Source organism: Drosophila ficusphila, unplaced genomic scaffold (genome assembly GCF_018152265.1).
Source record: "Drosophila ficusphila isolate 14025-0441.05 unplaced genomic scaffold, ASM1815226v1 contig_414, whole genome shotgun sequence".
Lineage (NCBI taxonomy): Eukaryota > Metazoa > Arthropoda > Insecta > Diptera > Drosophilidae > Drosophila > Drosophila ficusphila.
In genome coordinates, this window is record NW_025064328.1 from 2,473,184 (window position 1) to 2,489,524 (window position 16,341).

The following is a 16,341-nucleotide window of genomic DNA, read 5'->3' on the forward strand; positions in this document are numbered from 1 at the left end:
TGTTGCTTTAATTACTGTCTAAATAGTTACGATGTGGAGATCTACAAGTATCTGAACAATTCGTTCGTACGAGTCGTTAGTTGGCTGGTTTTATTTCATTTTTTTCCTAGCTGGTTGAGTGAGCAAAGCGAAAAGCTCCAATGCACACACATACACAAACGCGCGCGCACCAACACACACCAACACCAAGGCAAATGAACTACTTTTAGACAATTGAGCCGACTTTTTCACTGCTGAAAAACACAGTTAGGTTATATACATTAGGTGTTTAAGAGTGTGTGGGTATTTTCTTTTCTTTTTTTCACTAAATCACATTTCGCGTAAATCCCGATTATTTAAGGTTCGTTTCATTGGCCGGAGAAGTTCTTTAGCCGCGCGCTTATCTTATCGGAGAGGCATGCGGCTTTCGCAATTTTTCGCACTCGCTTTACGTGGGGGTTTTGAATTATAGCTTTTGCTGGCTCCTCCTCTGTAACTCTGACGTAAACTCTGCCACCACCGACAGCCGACAGAAAAAAAATAAACACTCAAAACGCAGAAGACACCAAAAATACAGCTAAGGCTAACAAGCTAAACAACAGCAACAGCTCAGCAGCCCCAAAGAGCCACTTGGCCACTCAGCAACTGGAACTGGAGTGTCGGAGAGCAAGAGCGCGGAGTATTCCAAAGCACGAAATCAGTCTGAGCAGCGACGTTGATGGCAGCAGAGCCGTCGGCCTTAATACACCAACACGGAACGCACTAACACAATCACAAATAAGCGATCAGTGGGCAGCTCTCTCCACTGGTGGAGCACCACCACCACAACTACCAACACCAACACAAAGAGTATCTGGGTACTAGTTCTCCTACAAAAAAGAGAAGCCCCGTTTGGAGCCCGATCGTGTGTGTGAGTTTGTGGGGCTGCTGATGGCCGTGTGTGAGTTAAACAGATATCACCTGAGCGTAACGCTGGGAAAGAAACTGTTAACCGTGTTTGCTGACAGAGATTGTCGTTCTGCGCATGTGCGCAATATACGTTCAAGTTCCCCCAAGTTACGCAAAGCGCTTCTTCCCTGATTCACACAGCTATAGTATATCGACTAGACACTTCACCAATCTATCAAAATCGAGAGTTTCCGGTTTTCTACGTCAATTCAATCGATTCATCTCTCTTTTATTCATTCTACAACAATCAGTTGCGTATCAAACCTAAAGAATATCTTTATATTGGATTAAAAGTCATCAAATACAGTTCCACAAGTTAAACTCAAGAGTTTTCTATCAAGAGTATCTTGTTCTTAGTCATTCCAATTGGAGTTCCCCAAGCTCAAGGAACTAACTGAAATCCATTTGTTATTAGATACGAATGAATTTGTAAGTTAAAGAAAAAACAAGTGATGGAACAGAACCCAAACAAACAGAGAAACTACTGCTGTTCTTTTAGATAACAGAAATTTCTTATTTGTTTATTGAATCATTCTGTTAGTTTTTAGCTTGCCAAGTCAAGTTGGGTTCAATTAACCACGAGGTTTTTTTTCGGCCGAGCCGGTGAAACGTGTACGTATTAATTGAGCTAATTGAATAACTTGCAGATTAATCTACATTAAAACGAGACAACTAGATTTTAGTCAAGCCTTTTAAATTACAAAAAATATTTGAGAGAGAGTGTTACGCTGACAGCGAGGAAATGTAATGAGGTCAACTATTATGGGCAATGCAACCGATTTGCTAACTTTGAATGTTTTGAATCCGGGAATTAGTAAACTTAAACCCCACTTCTACATTTATTTATAGCATGAGTGCCAATAAACTGAAAAAAATATTAGTTTCCATATGGATTATGAGGGATCAATTTGTTTGGTAACAAAAATCTGAAATAAAACAAAATCCGTAATCAAAATAATAGAAATTGTAAATCAGTTGATTGTGGACAACAAACCCGCAACCGTAACAGATACAGACAACAACGAAACAGCGATTACGATTAGATTGAATGAATAAGTGGTAGAAGGGTGAGATGGCAACAAGGCAACGCTGAAAAGTTTGCAATGTTCGTAAATGAAGTGGTGAATGTGAGTGCTACGAATTATTTCTGAGCTTTATGGCTCTTTGGAGGGACTTAATCACTGCTAATATAACCCTAGAGCCCCCGCAAAAAAAAACAGCAAGGTCAAGTGGTCTTTTATGCTGAGGGAACCGATAAAACCCTGCCTAAATTCAACGATAATAATCCTGTTTACCAAAAAGTTCCGCCTTATCAGCTTTCTTGACTTTATTGCTACCCGAGTAACCTATTTCGTATATCAAAACAGGGCTCTAATTACTTTACATACCCTGGAGGTGCGTGCCTTGTCACTGGAAGATGCCGCCTCCTTGGCCTTGGGCCTCTCCGCCTTGCTGGTGGCCACAATGGGCAGTCCTCCGTTTTCAATCATTGTCACCACGATCTTGTTGTTCCGACTGCTAATCGTACCACCAGCTGCCCCGCCACCGGTTGCATAGGAGGAGTTCCTGTCCGCTGAGGCTGCACTCGTGGCCGCCAGATTCTTCTGCCTCATGGCGTTTGAGAGTCGCTGCTTCCTCTCCGCCCGGGCCTCCTCCTTTTCCCTCTGCAGCTTGGCAATCGTGGCGGGCGTATGACTCTTGGAGCGCTTGAGAAACCTCATTATCTGGCTTTTTACATTGGTTGCCGAACTGCCATTTCCCTGGCTAGTGGCATCGCCAATTTCTTCTGCCTTGCTGGATCTTCGCGATATCTGCGCCTTGGTGGGCACTTCCAGACGGCGATAGACACCATCGGCCATCCGCATGAAACAGCCCTCGGACATCTTGTGGAAGGAGTCCGATGGAAACTTGTGGAAATCACCATTTGGACTGCGATAGTAGCAGTGATCCGTGCGATGATAGCCATCGCCCACAATGTAGAACTCATTGCGACCTTCCTTGGGTGCTCCGGCTGCGTTGGAATCAACCGAAGATTCCGCAGCCAAATCATCCGTTTTGGCACTTCGATCCACGGGCAATTGGAAGGCCATCAACTGAGTCGTGCTGCTGCTGCTGCCACCAGCTGCATCCTCTAGTGTAGTGGGCAAAACACTGCCAGATGGCCCTTGACCAGGATTTACTGGTTTCAGTTCACTGATCGTCACCGGACGCCGTTCCGGATTCTTGCGCATTATACTGCCATTGCGCAGGAGGGAATCTCGCAACAGGGAGAGCTCATCCTTTCGCAATGGCTGCACCAATGTGGGGTAATGCTTCGAAGACGTTGATTTTCGAGTGGAGGTTCGGCGATTGCCAAATTGAGGCGCCAGTTGCGGGTCCTCCTTGTTGTTGTTGTTGTGGTGCGTCTGCCGATGACTCGAAGTCTGGCCCATGGTGGGTACTTTGGTGGTTTTGGGCTGGGCGGTGCGGTCTGTTGTATTCGGTGGTTGTGTTTCTTCTTTATCGAGGCGTTTCGGTGTTCACGGTATACGGATTATTGGCCCAGTTGCAACAAAACTTTGACACATATAACATAGTTTTTCACATTGGCAATTATCACAGTGATTTTCGTGTATAAACATTGAGAGCCCTGAAATCGCGGGTGTGTTTGCAGGCATAAAAGTATGAATAAATTTTGTTCGTTTTGTGTGGCACAATCCCAATTCTGGCGAAGCTTTTGTCGCTTTTATTTCGAAAAATCCATCTTGTTTAATTCTATTAGAGCACAATGAGTGAACATTAAAGACGCCGTCGCAGTAAAAATCACAAGCTTAGTCACTAAATTGCAGTCACAGTCACAGCGCAGATCTTACAGAGCACAATTATATCAGTTTGGTGATTCACACTAAAATCATGTAATTCAAGTAATTATTTAGTTTAAAAAAGATATATGACTCATCTAAATATTCATCATTAAATCATTTGATTCTTTTATAACGGTGATTGGATAAAATTGATTTAGCGAAAATAGTTTTACTTAAGGAAGCTTTGATCTTCAGAAGTTTAAACATTGACCGTTAAAAATAAAAAAGGATATTCTTAATCCCTCTGTCCACATAGATAACAGGTTATCATTGCTTTCTTTTCTATAGTTTAAGATCTGGAATATTTGTAAAGTTTTTGCTTTTATGGCACGCGCGTGGGGGGAGGTAACACGGAAAGTGGGTGGTTTCAGAGAGAAAACATTTGCCTCTTATCAGTTATCGCACTTTACACATTTCTCTGTGGGATTGCTGTTTTTGTGGACACAAGACACTCGCGATAAGATCCACTCGCGTTCCAACTGAGCTTGCGGCAGTGTGTGTGCGGATTGTGGATCCTAAGCCTTGGCACGCCCGATACAGATACGCAGATACACAGATAGTAGATGACCAACAACAACAAGCAAGGCATTAAAGAGACAACGATGAAGCCCCACACATTGCTTTTGCTATTTCTGTGATTCCCTCTAGCTCTCTCTCCGCCACTCTGTTTTGTTGTTGCCGTTCTTCTGCTAGTTACCTCGTTTAAGCGTTACTTACACGAACACCAACACACTGAGTCTGTTGCTTTTGCGCGTGTGTTTGGGTAGGAATTTGTTCGTTTTTTTCCTTTTCATTCCACTTTCGTTCTTTGGCTTGCACTACTACTGTTTTCTTTTTTTTTCTTTTTGTATTTCTTGTTATACTCGTACTTTATAATTAAATTAACTTATCACCCGCAATTGGCTCATTTCTCAATGTATCTGCGAGATGAAGTGGTTGGCTCAAAAAAAGCTGGATATATTTCACTGGAATTGCAATACACAAACACACACATACACAGACTGCCAGCCCAGGCTGGAAATTTATAAATTAAACACTAGTTAACCGAATTTATTTATAAACACACGTGCGTGTGTACTTAGTACTTAGAGAGTGCGACTGTTTAACTGTGACTGTGACTTTTCCTACGTCAATTTGGTTTATTTTAAGCTGCGTACTCATGCCCTTGATTTCATTCTAAGCTCTCGCTTGATCAGATTAGCCAGTGTCGTTCTTTATCGCGGATGTTGTAACGAATGGGATTGGGATGACGGATTTCGGATTAGGGATCGCGGATTACAATTATAAACTGCGCTCTAGCCTTTATTTTTGCAATCTCTTCACTTTTCTTTGCTGATATTTTCGCTTTTTGTGTTGTTTTGACGTAACGCCCTTGTGCTTGTGCGATAATAACTGGTCACAATGGCAAAGGCGAATTAAAAAATTGAAAGAAAAGTAAAAAAAACAATACCCGGGAGTCAACTCATCGCGGGGCGATAACGATACAGCTCTATAGCTATACTACGGCAACGATATCGGTGGAGAGCGACGGATAATGACAACAGAAAACAGCGCGACGGTGACCACACGAATGAAGTGGAACTTAATACTAAAACAAGCTTTCGACCATCGCTATATGCTGACTGCCATTGTGGCTGTGGAATGTAAGTGTGGATGTGGCTGACAAGTGAGCTTGGCATTTTCGCCAAAGTTCTGCGTCTGGGAAGGTCGTTGTTGTTGTTCATTATAATTTGTTATTGTAGCTTCTCCAAGACAACAACGACACACCCTATAAATCGTATGCAATCTGCAGGTAAATGCAGGTGATTCATAACCACACAAGCCTACTCACACACACATGCGAAAAAAAAACTGGTAGGAACAACACACACTGCTCGCCAAACATTGAGTAACTTTAAAGAGAAGGAGAGAGAACTCGGAAGAGCTTTTAGCAAAGGGATCTCTGGATAAGTTTTGGATCCTATCTGCAAGCCGAGCTTGAAGCCCACAAAAGTACCATTGAAAACCAAAAAACTAGAATATGCCACTCAGCATAAATTGAGAAATCCCCAACGAAGAATCAGAGATATTGGTGTTTAAAAACCTGTAACTCTTTTAACACCAGGGAAACAAAAAAATTTGACCAAAAATATGCGATTAAATATTTAGGATCTCTTTAAATTATTACGTTTTTTTTCAGTTCTAACCAGATATGATTTTTTTTTTTACTTATAATAATAAGATAATAATAATAATAAGATCTTAATAAGATCTAAATGAATATAATCATACTGGAGGGTTCTTAAATAGAGCAAAGAATTAAGAAAACTTTGATTATCTTTTTTTATACAAAACAACGCTTGAAATCGAAAAATCTGTTTTTAAAATATTCTATGCCATGAAGCTAAGCAACTAGGCCCCCAGACGTGGAGCGCTAAAGATATAATACCAGTAATACTAGTTAAGACCGTTATAAGTACCTATATTCACTCACGATTCCACATCTGACGTCCACAAAGGCAACTACTTAAGCTTATTTACCTATACAAGGGTAAATGTATCAAGTGTATGTCGGATAAGAGCACACACATATAACAATCTTTAAAATCAAAACAGTTATATGTTTGCTTTGAGAGAACTCCGGATCCCACGGATTTGGCTTAGACAACAAAGAGAAAGACTGAGAGACAGAGAGGGAGCGAGTCCAATGTGATGTGATTATCGAGAATGGTTTAAAATACTATAATTGCATTTCTGAATGGACGTAGTTAGCTATATTGACTCAGCCTTTTCGTACCTCGAACAAAGCAAAGTCCACATCACTGGCTGATACTATGGTCAACGTTGTATGAACCAATTAGCAAGTAGCCAAATCCTATTGTTGCTCTCCATTAGCATGCGAGAAAATATTTCAAATCACAACTTTTCGCTTTACAAGTATTAAATTCGTATACATTTTTAAAATCGGTTCTAAAATTATCCTAAAAATATGTAAACTCAACGGTGTAACTATAAAAAGTATTTAAAATTTTTACTTTACCAATGAGATGGTATCTGATGTGACCACAAAATAACCCACATTTATTTGAAACGTAAATAAAGCGTATATAACTAATATGAATAAGCACATTAAATCAAGGTATATTAAGGGTGACAAATTTTGTTTACATTTTAACAAACTTTTTCAAATCTTTCAAGACACTAGAGACAGATCCCAAAGGGTGGATTCCTATAAGCTAGACGTTCGGGTTGTAATAAACTGGATTATAATAGTGATGGTTTTTTATACAGAACTATTATGTAAAAATATATTTAAAAAATATGTATAGTATACGAGATTAAAAATTTGTTCTTATCTAAATCATTAAATAATGACCAAGATTCCACCCTATGAAACGCAGGAACAAAAGACAATATGAAAAATAATGACCCTACCCACTGAGAGTATGATAGTGGCAAATAGGACAACTCGGGCAACCTAACACGGCTGGCGAACACGGCTCCAAATAGGGACGGACTTGAGGACGGGTGACAGATAAAAGGACTTGCAAAATGAAGAATGGACTCACCTTTGCGGACGAGGTTCGTTGCTTGATCGCGGAGGGATGAGCCGAATGGGTACTAAGCACGTTCTTGTTCACGGAGGGCGCCACACCGCTGCCGGGGGCGTGGTGATGGTGGTGGTTGATCGCTGACCCGGCCACCGCTGCCGAATTGTTGCCGGACAAGCGGGCACCGCCGTCCGTGGTCATGTTGTTGGCCACATGATGGTGATGCTGGTGGCTGTGCTGGTGCGAGTGATTGGTGTTGGCCGATGCCGCAGAAACGGGCGCTGCGGCTACTGAGCCCACTCCACCTGTCGCCGCCGTAGTTGGTGTGGGCGTGGCCGCAGTGCTATTGTTGCTGGCCGAATTCGAGGACGTTACAATGGGCATCATTGTTGTGTTGGCAACTGGCGTTGTCGTTGGTGGCAGTGACACAATGTTGGCATTGGCTGAATCATGCTGCTGCTGCTGTTGTTGCTGTTGCTGCTGCTGCTGCTGCTGCTGTTGATCCTTCACCGAATGCGAGGATGTGCTGATCGAGTTGGTGGCGTAGGTGGCGGTTGTGCTGGAGACGGCGGCCAGTGGAGGCGCCGCATTTGTGGCGCTCGAAACTGGCGCCGCCGGCGCTGCAACATTGGATGCGGTGCCATTGGACACACTCTCCGCTGGCAGGGCTTCAGGAACTGGCTGCAGTGTGGTTCGCATTGCTGTCGACATATTTCAAACAGTCCAAATGGGTTCTTAGAGATTCTGCACGTGAGATTCGAGTATTTTCCGGTGAGTCTTTCAAGTTTCGGTGCTTAAGATTAGTCAAATGCCCAGAGGGTTTTTACCATCTGTGGAACTTCTTCACATCTGCAAGGGAAAATAAGAGCAATTAGTATAGAATTGAACAAACTGGGTTTTTTTCTTATTATACGGCTGGTCATTGCATTGGCATTATCAAAAACCTTGTCATTTACCCGACTCCGATTATCGACCTCAAGCCATAATACTTTTAAAGGCACAATAAATAATCTCTTTGTCTGCTGAGTTTTACTAGCTTTGTCCACACAAAGTGACACACAAAATCAAGTGGTCCACTCAAAACCAACCACTAGAAGCAGATTACTCAGACTTTACCGGGGTAACAATTGCCATTATCCACCAATTATTTAAATATTTACTTTAAGATTGTTGAAATTTGGATCTTACTTAGGTATTCTTAATGCCAAGCAGATATAGATTAATTCAAACACTATTTCGTTTTAAGAAATACTGATCTGCACAAGAGAATTAGCTAAATTTGATGAAATTACTGACTAACAATACAATTTTGAGGGCAGAATATTATCTGAACATAAAAAATGATTATTTAATTTAGCTTGGAATAAGTAATTCATTATTTTGCATAATATCTATTACATTTTAATTAACTCAAATATACTTATATGATTAACCGATTACGTGGACTTATACGGTTATAAATAGGTATATTAACATGTTCTTAGTCTTTTCATAAACGCATAGTTGCCTTTAAACTTAATAATGAATGAAAGTTTATATTTATCACTTGACCCTTTGGGTTAAACCGAGCCGAGCTCTACAAAAACAAATTCCGATTGATTTTGTTCGGTATATAGTCGTCGGTCAGGAAGTCGATGACACTCTCGATTTCGGCCTTTAGCTGAACGTCCTGCAGCATGCGCAGTTCCTGGCGCACTCCCGGCTCCAAATCGTTGCGGGCAAGGAGGTCATTGATTTTCTTGTTGTCGCCGGTGCCCAGGGCAACCGCTCCAGTGCCTAGGGCGGGAATCTCGGAGGGGTGTAGCCCAATCCAACGCAGCGAAGGTGTGGTTAGTCCTTGACTGGAAAAACTCATTGCCTGCGAGCCTTGGCGATAGACAAGCATTATCTCAATGCCGAAGGGATCGGCGTCGACGAGAATGTAAGCCGGCAGCAGATTCTCTTCACTGAGGCGATGGACAATCCTCCGGGTGCAGCAGTCCGGATATCCCTTGCCAGTTACCAGGATGAAGCGTTGTTCTAGGTTGCAAAAAACATTCCTGGACAGCAGGCTCTCAAACACCGACTCCTTTTCAACGACTAGAACAAAATCTGCCAGCGTTTCAATGCGATCCACCTTCTCTGGGTCCGCGGGCAGGGTCATGGCTCCACTGTACAAACTGCTGTCCAGAACATCTCCGTTGGTCATCAGCAGACGTACGTCGCCTGCAGAGGGAAGCGGTGATTAGCAGACACCCTTTTGGGGAGGAATTCCAGGGCGACTCACCTGCAATGAGGCCCTTGGAGGCTGCCAGTACGCCCAAAGCCAATGGGGATGCGTTCAGCATTCGACACACATCAAGTCTGGCTTGGCCAATCCTGGACTGCGACCGGATCAGCAAGGGATCTCCATAATACAGTCCACGCACTGTAAAGCTTCCTCCATGAACTTGCAATCGGTGAGCACGGGAAAGCATGTAAACCAGCAGGCAGAAACTATGCCGACTTCTACGGTTATTATAAGAGACTCTCCTATAATCCGTGGGGGTTTTTGAAGATGAGTTACGGGGAATCCTTAAGGTGGCATTGCCTTTAACCAAGTTTGCCACAAGCTCTACAGCAATCCTTTCTAGATTATCCACCAGCTCACCCATTATTACTTCTATTGGTATGGATTATTCTTAACAATTTCTTGATTTAGTTACAATCTAAAACAAAGACTAACTTTAATAAATGGCTATCCGATGGTTGCAAATAAAGTGTAGTAAACATTTGTCTTAGACACATTAAACTTCTATGGATTGAATAAATATGTTGATTAATAGTTGACACCCAGGTACATTTTATTCTACTTTTCTATTACAAAAAAGTAAACATGTTTTTATTATAGATCTTAATTAGATAAAATAAATACTTATTACTTGCTAAAGATGGGAAATTACTTAAAATATATATTGCTTAACTGGTTAGATACTTAATCTAATTTAGAAAGTTAATAGATACAAGTTTCGAAGTAAAAACAACTCTTTGTTTATATGCACACTTCCATGTTCGATTTCCACATTTAAACTAAGATTGTATTTTTGATAGTGGCAATGATTCATGGCTTAAAAGGAGTTATTATTGTGATTTTCCCAGTTTTAATATCTCTGTGCCATTTTTTTACATTTTAAATGTTATCTGCTAATTAAAAATTAAGTTTAATTTCGAATAATGAGTAATTAATTTGAACCGTTCTAAAAAACATAGGAATAAAAACGCTTTATTGATCTAAAATAATTTCAGAGAGTAGTGCCACGCCCCCTATTTTTTTTAAATGCCTTTGTCACAAGCGGAAATCCCCAGGAAAATGAGTAGAAACTGTGGGCCGAGCAAACACGCCCACCGACCTACGCAAAGTAATATTTCATAAATACGTAAGCAATTCGTGGACTTACAAACGAAATATAGTGGGTTTGCACTTTGTATACTTATAGTTTGTAAAAGTTTATCGCGTAAATTGTTGCGTGGAAACATTTCGAGGGGGGTTATAAATAATTTCCGAAAGGAGCTTGCTAGCTATAAATACCACCAAAAGAAAATTCCCTTTCGGCCAAAACAACTGTTTTTTAAAAATTAAAACACACACACACTAGAAGACAATCAGAGCGCGAGGGAGACGGAGAGTGTCATAAAATTATGTGAATTTCTTTATTCGGTCTTTCTTTTTTTACGCTTTTTTCTTTTTGTATGTGCAGAAAAGTGTACTCGTTATTACAAAGCACGCACACACAGTTTATTTGGTGTGTGGGGGCGGGCGGGGGGCGGCTCTCTCTCGGGAAAGAGAGCAAGGAAAAGAGAGTGGGTGAGCGCCAACGAATGGGCTAGGAAAACTAACGAACGGAACGAAACGGAATGGCAGCCCCTTAAAGTATTGATTTGCTGGCCATGGCGCTGCCACTTCTTGTACTTTACTTACCAATCAAATACAATTTCCGATCGGCCCAAAGAGGCGTGAAAAGCTAAAACGTTATGGCTGCTGCTTCGGCTCTCCCTTCCGCGCTCTCGCTCAGAGAGGAATCGCTAGCTGGACGCTGTTGCCATCGATGTAACGCATTATTATTATTTAATTTCGATTTTCCTTTTCCCGATTGCGATTCAGATTACCCGAAAGTGGTTTAGTTGGAAAGGCTTTTTTACCGACTTTTACCGAAGCAAAGGCGAAAACGAAAACGACGACAACACACACAACGAAATGCAAATGCAATACATAGCTTTCTTACTCGCTCACTCGCTAGCTCGACCGCTCTTTTGCTCGCTCGCACACAGCAGCTCTTTGGTTTTCAATCAGATTTTTCTTTCTTATATTCTTATCGCGATGTTTTCAAGAAGAACGGTCACCGATTTTTCACCAAGATTACGAACGCAATTGCTTCCCCCTCTCTTTTCTTTTTAACCACCCCACTCAACAATAACAACAACAACGACAGTCTTGTTGGCAACAAATGGAAATTCGCTATATGCTCTGCGCTGCTCTGCCCTTCGCGAGCTAATGTGTATCCGCGATGGGGTAACTTGATATTGAGACGGTTTATTATTATTAACCGATAAAGCCGATGGCGGTTTCGCAAATCGCCCACGGTGCTCGTCCCGCTCACGCAACACAGTTAAAAATTACTATTTTCCTCTCTCCACATCCACTTTGGCAGCAACAAAAGTATGTACGTCTCGGTCTCCCAAAAAAATTCACATTACGATACGGCAGCCATATTGTGGCGGAGCTGCCACATTTCTGGACACGGATCGTACTAAAAATGGACCTGTTACGGGAAGAAACCTTATTTTAATACTGTTGTCCCCGTTAAAAAATCTAATAATCAACTAGAATATCTCGTTATGCGATTATGATTATGATTTATATCTCCTAATATTTGTTCAACTTATATAAATTTCTGTCTTACAATGCAGAAAATACTCACAAATAGTTTAAAAGCGCAAATGGAAATATACTAGCAAGGACAAAGGTCTGGCAACAACGTTTTAGAAGAGCATTTGCTTAAGAGAAAATAATAATGAAAAGTGAGAATGAGAGCCATTTAAGAGAAAGGCCAAAAACAAAACTGAAGAGAAACCACAGAATAAAAAGGTTGTATCTCTAACAAATTAAAGATTTAAGGAACCTTCGATGGTAATAACATGACTTGATCAGCTTTGTTAATTCTCCTTTTATTTCAAAATAATTCAATTTGTATAATAAACAATTTATCTAAACTATGTTAATAGTCGCCAAGATTGAGAAAAGGCTCCTGAGTTCAAATGGGAATAACAAAACTGTTAATGATGCTTCTCAATTGAACTAAGGTTTGCCTACTGAAGTCTTATCAATCTACCCTTATTGCTTTAAGATAAAATAATAACGGGTCACCTATGCGTCCTTTTTTGGGCCATTCCCTTTGCCATTTTGATCTTTGTTTATTATCAAAGGTCTGGAGAAAAAGTGACTTGCATTAGTTCTGCTGTTGTGCGAATGCAACGAACCCTGAAATCTTTGCTTTTATTTCAAGAACATTGCTTGTCGTACCACTTTGCTTCGAAGTGAAGATCCCTCTTTGTATTAGAGCAATTGGCAATCAAGACAGTTAAAGCGGCTAGCATTCGCACTTTATAGCAATGTAAACCAAGTCCCCTTCATTTAGTCATAGAAGCTAAAAAAAACAACCAATAATGGAAATAGGTAGTGGCCCTTTTGGGACCCTTAGCGCAAAATGAAAAGCAGAACAAGCTCTCGGTCAAATTGACTAATAGTCAAAAACAATAAATTACTTGATGATTAAGTTAACTCAAATCTAAATACGTCTTAACTGGCAGTGATTTGTTCTGCGTTCGTAATGATCCCTATGCTCCTTGTGATCTCTCGGCTTTCTAAAAATCCTCTCCGATGTTATATGACCTATCACATTTTAGTGGATTGGTTGCGAGGCCTTGGAACTGCCTTCGATCCACTTTCTGAGTAAATCCCCCGGCTGAATGGTTGGCTGTTGGTGCGGCACAGTTGTTCTCGCATATTGATACTCGCTGGCCGCCAATGTGGGCGTGGGCGATGCAAGGGGCGGCAAAACGGCCAGGTTGCGCAGACTTCCGCGGGTCTCGGACCAGCCGTAGTCCCTCGTTGTCGGAGCAGCCGTTCCCCATTGGGTTTCCGGACGAGGCTGCGATTCAAAGCCGGAAGATTGCGACGATGTGCGCGACAATTGTTGCTGCTGCTTCTCCTCGTAGTGCCGCATCAGACTGGCAGTGCTCAGGTCCTGGTTCATGCTTTGATTGGCCGCCACCCAGGCCCCAACATCGCCGCCGACATTCCGGTGCATGGGCAACCGTGATGGCATCAACAGATTCTGTGAGGATCTGGTAAAAGCTTGACTTTGGCCAAGGTTGTTTGACCCAGGACGATACCATTGGGACTCCATTTGCCTCATTGGCTTCTGCTGCAACATCATTGCTGGTTGGGCGGGTGGTGCGATCAATGTAGACGCTCCTCCGTAGTTGGAGGACCAGGCCTGTTGTTCCATGCGCTGCTTCGATAGATGCAGGGAATCCAGGGAGAGAAGAGAGGATGGCGGCTGGAAGGTCCGCTGCGATATTGTCGGCGCAGGCGAGTGGCAAACGGGGGTGGACCTTAGCGACAAATTTCCGGCGCTGCTATTGCTGCAACCACTCAACTGCTGGCTGAGCATACTCAATGTTTCCTCGTCGCATTCGTCCGCACAGAGGCGATGAAAACTTTCACAGGCGGACTCGTCCTGGTTCGTTTGGCTTAGCAGATTGGACCGGTTGGTGGCCAGCAAAAGCAGCGTAAACACACTGCCCAGCAGCTGTAGCAAAGAGTTCGTTAAAGTAGAATTTAAGCAAAAGTTTAGATTTACTTACTATGAAAGATATTCCATCGATAAGAGGAGCCAGGAGCTCGATTCCGGTGGCATATACACTCCACAGCAGCAGAACAATGGTGAACCTCGTGAACTTGAGTCCGTCGTTGATCTTGTGCAGGAAACTTAGAGCCAACATGGCGTAGGGGTAGGTTGATATAAAACAAGAGGCGAAGGTGGCCTGCTGAACTTGCTGTTGGCTCAAACCCACCGAATACAGCAACAGCTTGCCAAAGGTTCGACCGTATAACAATACTTTGGCAGTGGTTTCCCGCTGTTCCAGAAAAATACCCACGCCTGAAGTCACCACTCGGATAAAAGCCAGCACATGGGAGTAGGTATAGAACAACGCCAAGCCCAGGATTTCACCGAGGTAGGTAGTAAACTGAGTGGCTGTTCCGTTTGGCAGGCGGCAGAGCAGGCACAGAATGTTGATCACGGTCACGATCGTCATAAGCACTCGGTATCGGTGAAGTTTTTGCTGCTTTTGGGCACTGGCCAAGCGGTTGAAGTGCGGCTGCTTGAGCAGCGATGCGCCCTTGATGATGTAGTTCAGGAACTTGGAACTCAGCACCATTTTCTTCTTCTCATGCAGGACCTTATTCACGTGACGTTCGCAGCTGCTGCACAAACGAAACTGCTTCTCCAATCGTTCTCTGCGGAAGAAAATATAAAATCCATAAGTTGATGGAATTCACGTGGACTTTTTGAACATAAAGTGGAACCCCAAAACCAGCTTTACTTCCGCACCTGTAAATCTTAAGTTCCTGTTCGAATCGCGACTCGTTCTTGGGCTCGAACTGGGACAACTTCTCTACTTTAAGGCGCTGCGCCTCGTTGCAGCCGTCGCACAAGCCGTTTTTAGGGGCTGGAGGATTCTGGGCCAGGACATCTGCGTAGTATGAATTTGCACAGATGCTGGAGCTGCCGTGGGAGCTGTTCTTCTGGGAATTATGGCTGCAGTCCCGCTGCGAGGTCAGGTCCCGGTTGTAGTCTCCGTCTTTGGTGAATCCATTATACTGTTCGCATTGTGGACAGGTCCAACTATTGCGATTTGCATAGGGAACTCGTGAGTTGCCATTACAGAACCAGCAGTTCACCCGGGCGTCGTAACGGGAGCTGCAAATACTCCAGAATTAAGTTTTGGTTACTAGTTGTGCATTTGCCACTTACCGTATGCTAATAAATCCCTTGTACAGGAATGTGCCGGTCACAAATAAAATAGCCAAAATGGGAATGGTCGAGGCCACCAGCGGTACAAGTAGGGTTATCATCTTTATTAGGTTTTGTGGGTCTGGTGGGCTTATCTATAAAATCTAAGTAGTTCTTTAGTCACTCATTGATGGTCAAGTCACTTTACTATCTAGATAATGGCTCCGTTTTAGCTTATTTGAGGCAACGCCGGCGTGCAAATCGGCATTAGCGCGCGCCGAAAATAACCACAAAAGTATCGCATAGATATAGTGATGGCAGTGCTGATGCGATTACGAGCATCGCATGTTACCTTGATTTTAAGGTTGTATACTTAATATATAAGTTATTATTTAAAAGAGATACTACATCTACTTTTTATAATATAAAATTATAAACTATAAATTATAAAATTAATTGGACTTGCCTTATTTGAATAAACTGTATACATATTTAAAATAACTGAATATTTTATTCTATGTTATACTCTCCGAATTCAAATACAGATTTAAGGAATTCACATAAAAAGTAAGCATTTTCTTAATTATCCTATGTAATTTTTATAATTACCTAATAACTAAAATTTGGAAATTAAAATTCGAATAATTATTAAAGGCTATTAGTGAGAGTTGAGAGCTCTTCTTAATGAAGTTCCAATGCCTTAGCCCGGTCTGAGTGTTCACTATACTCGTATCCAAGTTTCCCACTAATTGGACGTTTTTTAAGAGGAACTTTTGTAATATTTTAAGAGATCCCCAATCCTTTTATCAGGAATCCTTAAATAAAACGATGCTCGATGTTGCCATTGCATTGGATCTATTGAATTTTAACTTTTTAGTTATGAAACTAGGTCAAGCCGAGGTTTCAACCAACTCTCCACTATGTTTGAGAATAAGTCTTCGGACAAATGCTGGATTTTTTAGTGACAATCTGCAGAGCATTTGGGGCGAAAGCCAGTTCGCCGTT

General features: G+C 42.1%; 3 protein-coding genes across 14 annotated transcripts in view; all 3 read right to left on the reverse strand.

The window, feature by feature from the left end:
* LOC108094826 (MAP/microtubule affinity-regulating kinase 3) overlaps positions 1-12,020 on the reverse strand; it is a 30,977-nt gene extending 18,957 nt beyond the window's left edge. For 3 of the 10 annotated variants that reach the window (XM_017195620.2, XM_017195618.2, XM_017195619.2), the window contains exons 1-2: positions 11,238-12,019; positions 7,319-8,149 (exon numbers count right to left, since the gene is read on the reverse strand). In XM_017195620.2, the coding sequence (XP_017051109.1) occupies positions 7,319-8,011 (693 nt within the window). In that variant the 5' untranslated portion in view covers positions 8,012-8,149; positions 11,238-12,019. Of the gene's footprint in view, positions 1-422; positions 676-2,315; positions 3,682-4,927; positions 5,027-7,318; positions 8,150-11,237 lie in introns of those variants that run through there. The other 7 variants (XM_017195617.2, XM_043208199.1, XM_043208192.1 and 4 more) reach the window with 7 other exon arrangements.
* Positions 8,169-11,229, reverse strand: LOC108094829 (meiotic recombination protein W68). 2 transcript variants are annotated; one of them, XM_017195622.1, is made up of 3 exons: positions 10,717-11,229; positions 9,567-9,987; positions 8,169-9,505 (listed from the first exon to the last, which is right to left on the reverse strand). In XM_017195622.1, the coding sequence occupies exons 2-3, from the start codon at positions 9,931-9,933 to the stop codon at positions 8,877-8,879; spliced, it is 996 nt and encodes a 331-aa protein (XP_017051111.1). In that variant the 5' UTR covers positions 9,934-9,987; positions 10,717-11,229; the 3' UTR covers positions 8,169-8,876. The 2 variants fall into 2 exon arrangements, with proteins under 2 accessions (XP_017051111.1, XP_017051110.1); XM_017195621.2 differs by lacking the exon at positions 10,717-11,229 and having other exon boundaries at positions 9,567-10,687.
* A 443-nt stretch (positions 12,021-12,463) lies between the features above and the next one.
* LOC108094936 lies at positions 12,464-15,633 on the reverse strand. 2 transcript variants are annotated; one of them, XM_017195795.2, is made up of 5 exons: positions 15,545-15,621; positions 15,358-15,491; positions 14,935-15,303; positions 14,186-14,840; positions 12,464-14,130 (listed from the first exon to the last, which is right to left on the reverse strand). In XM_017195795.2, exons 2-5 carry the CDS (start codon positions 15,456-15,458, stop codon positions 13,219-13,221), a joined length of 2,037 nt encoding a protein of 678 aa, XP_017051284.1. In that variant the 5' UTR covers positions 15,459-15,491; positions 15,545-15,621; the 3' UTR covers positions 12,464-13,218. The 2 variants fall into 2 exon arrangements, with proteins under 2 accessions (XP_017051284.1, XP_043064217.1); XM_043208282.1 differs by having other exon boundaries at positions 15,358-15,633.
* Positions 15,634-16,341: the final 708 nt, after the last annotated feature.

Coding starts and splice junctions, on each gene's coding strand:
- LOC108094829 (XM_017195622.1), bottom strand. CDS start 9,933: ATGGGTGAGCTGGTGGATAATCTAGAAAGGATTGCTGTAGAGCTTGTG. Junction 9,506..9,566: donor CTCCAAGGGCCTCATTGCAG/GTGAGTCGCCCT, acceptor TTCCCTCTGCAG/GCGACGTACGTCTGCTGATG.
- LOC108094936 (XM_043208282.1), bottom strand. CDS start 15,458: ATGATAACCCTACTTGTACCGCTGGTGGCCTCGACCATTCCCATTTTG. Junction 15,304..15,357: donor AAGGGATTTATTAGCATACG/GTAAGTGGCAAA, acceptor GAGTATTTGCAG/CTCCCGTTACGACGCCCGGG. Junction 14,841..14,934: donor CAGGAACTTAAGATTTACAG/GTGCGGAAGTAA, acceptor TTTCTTCCGCAG/AGAACGATTGGAGAAGCAGT.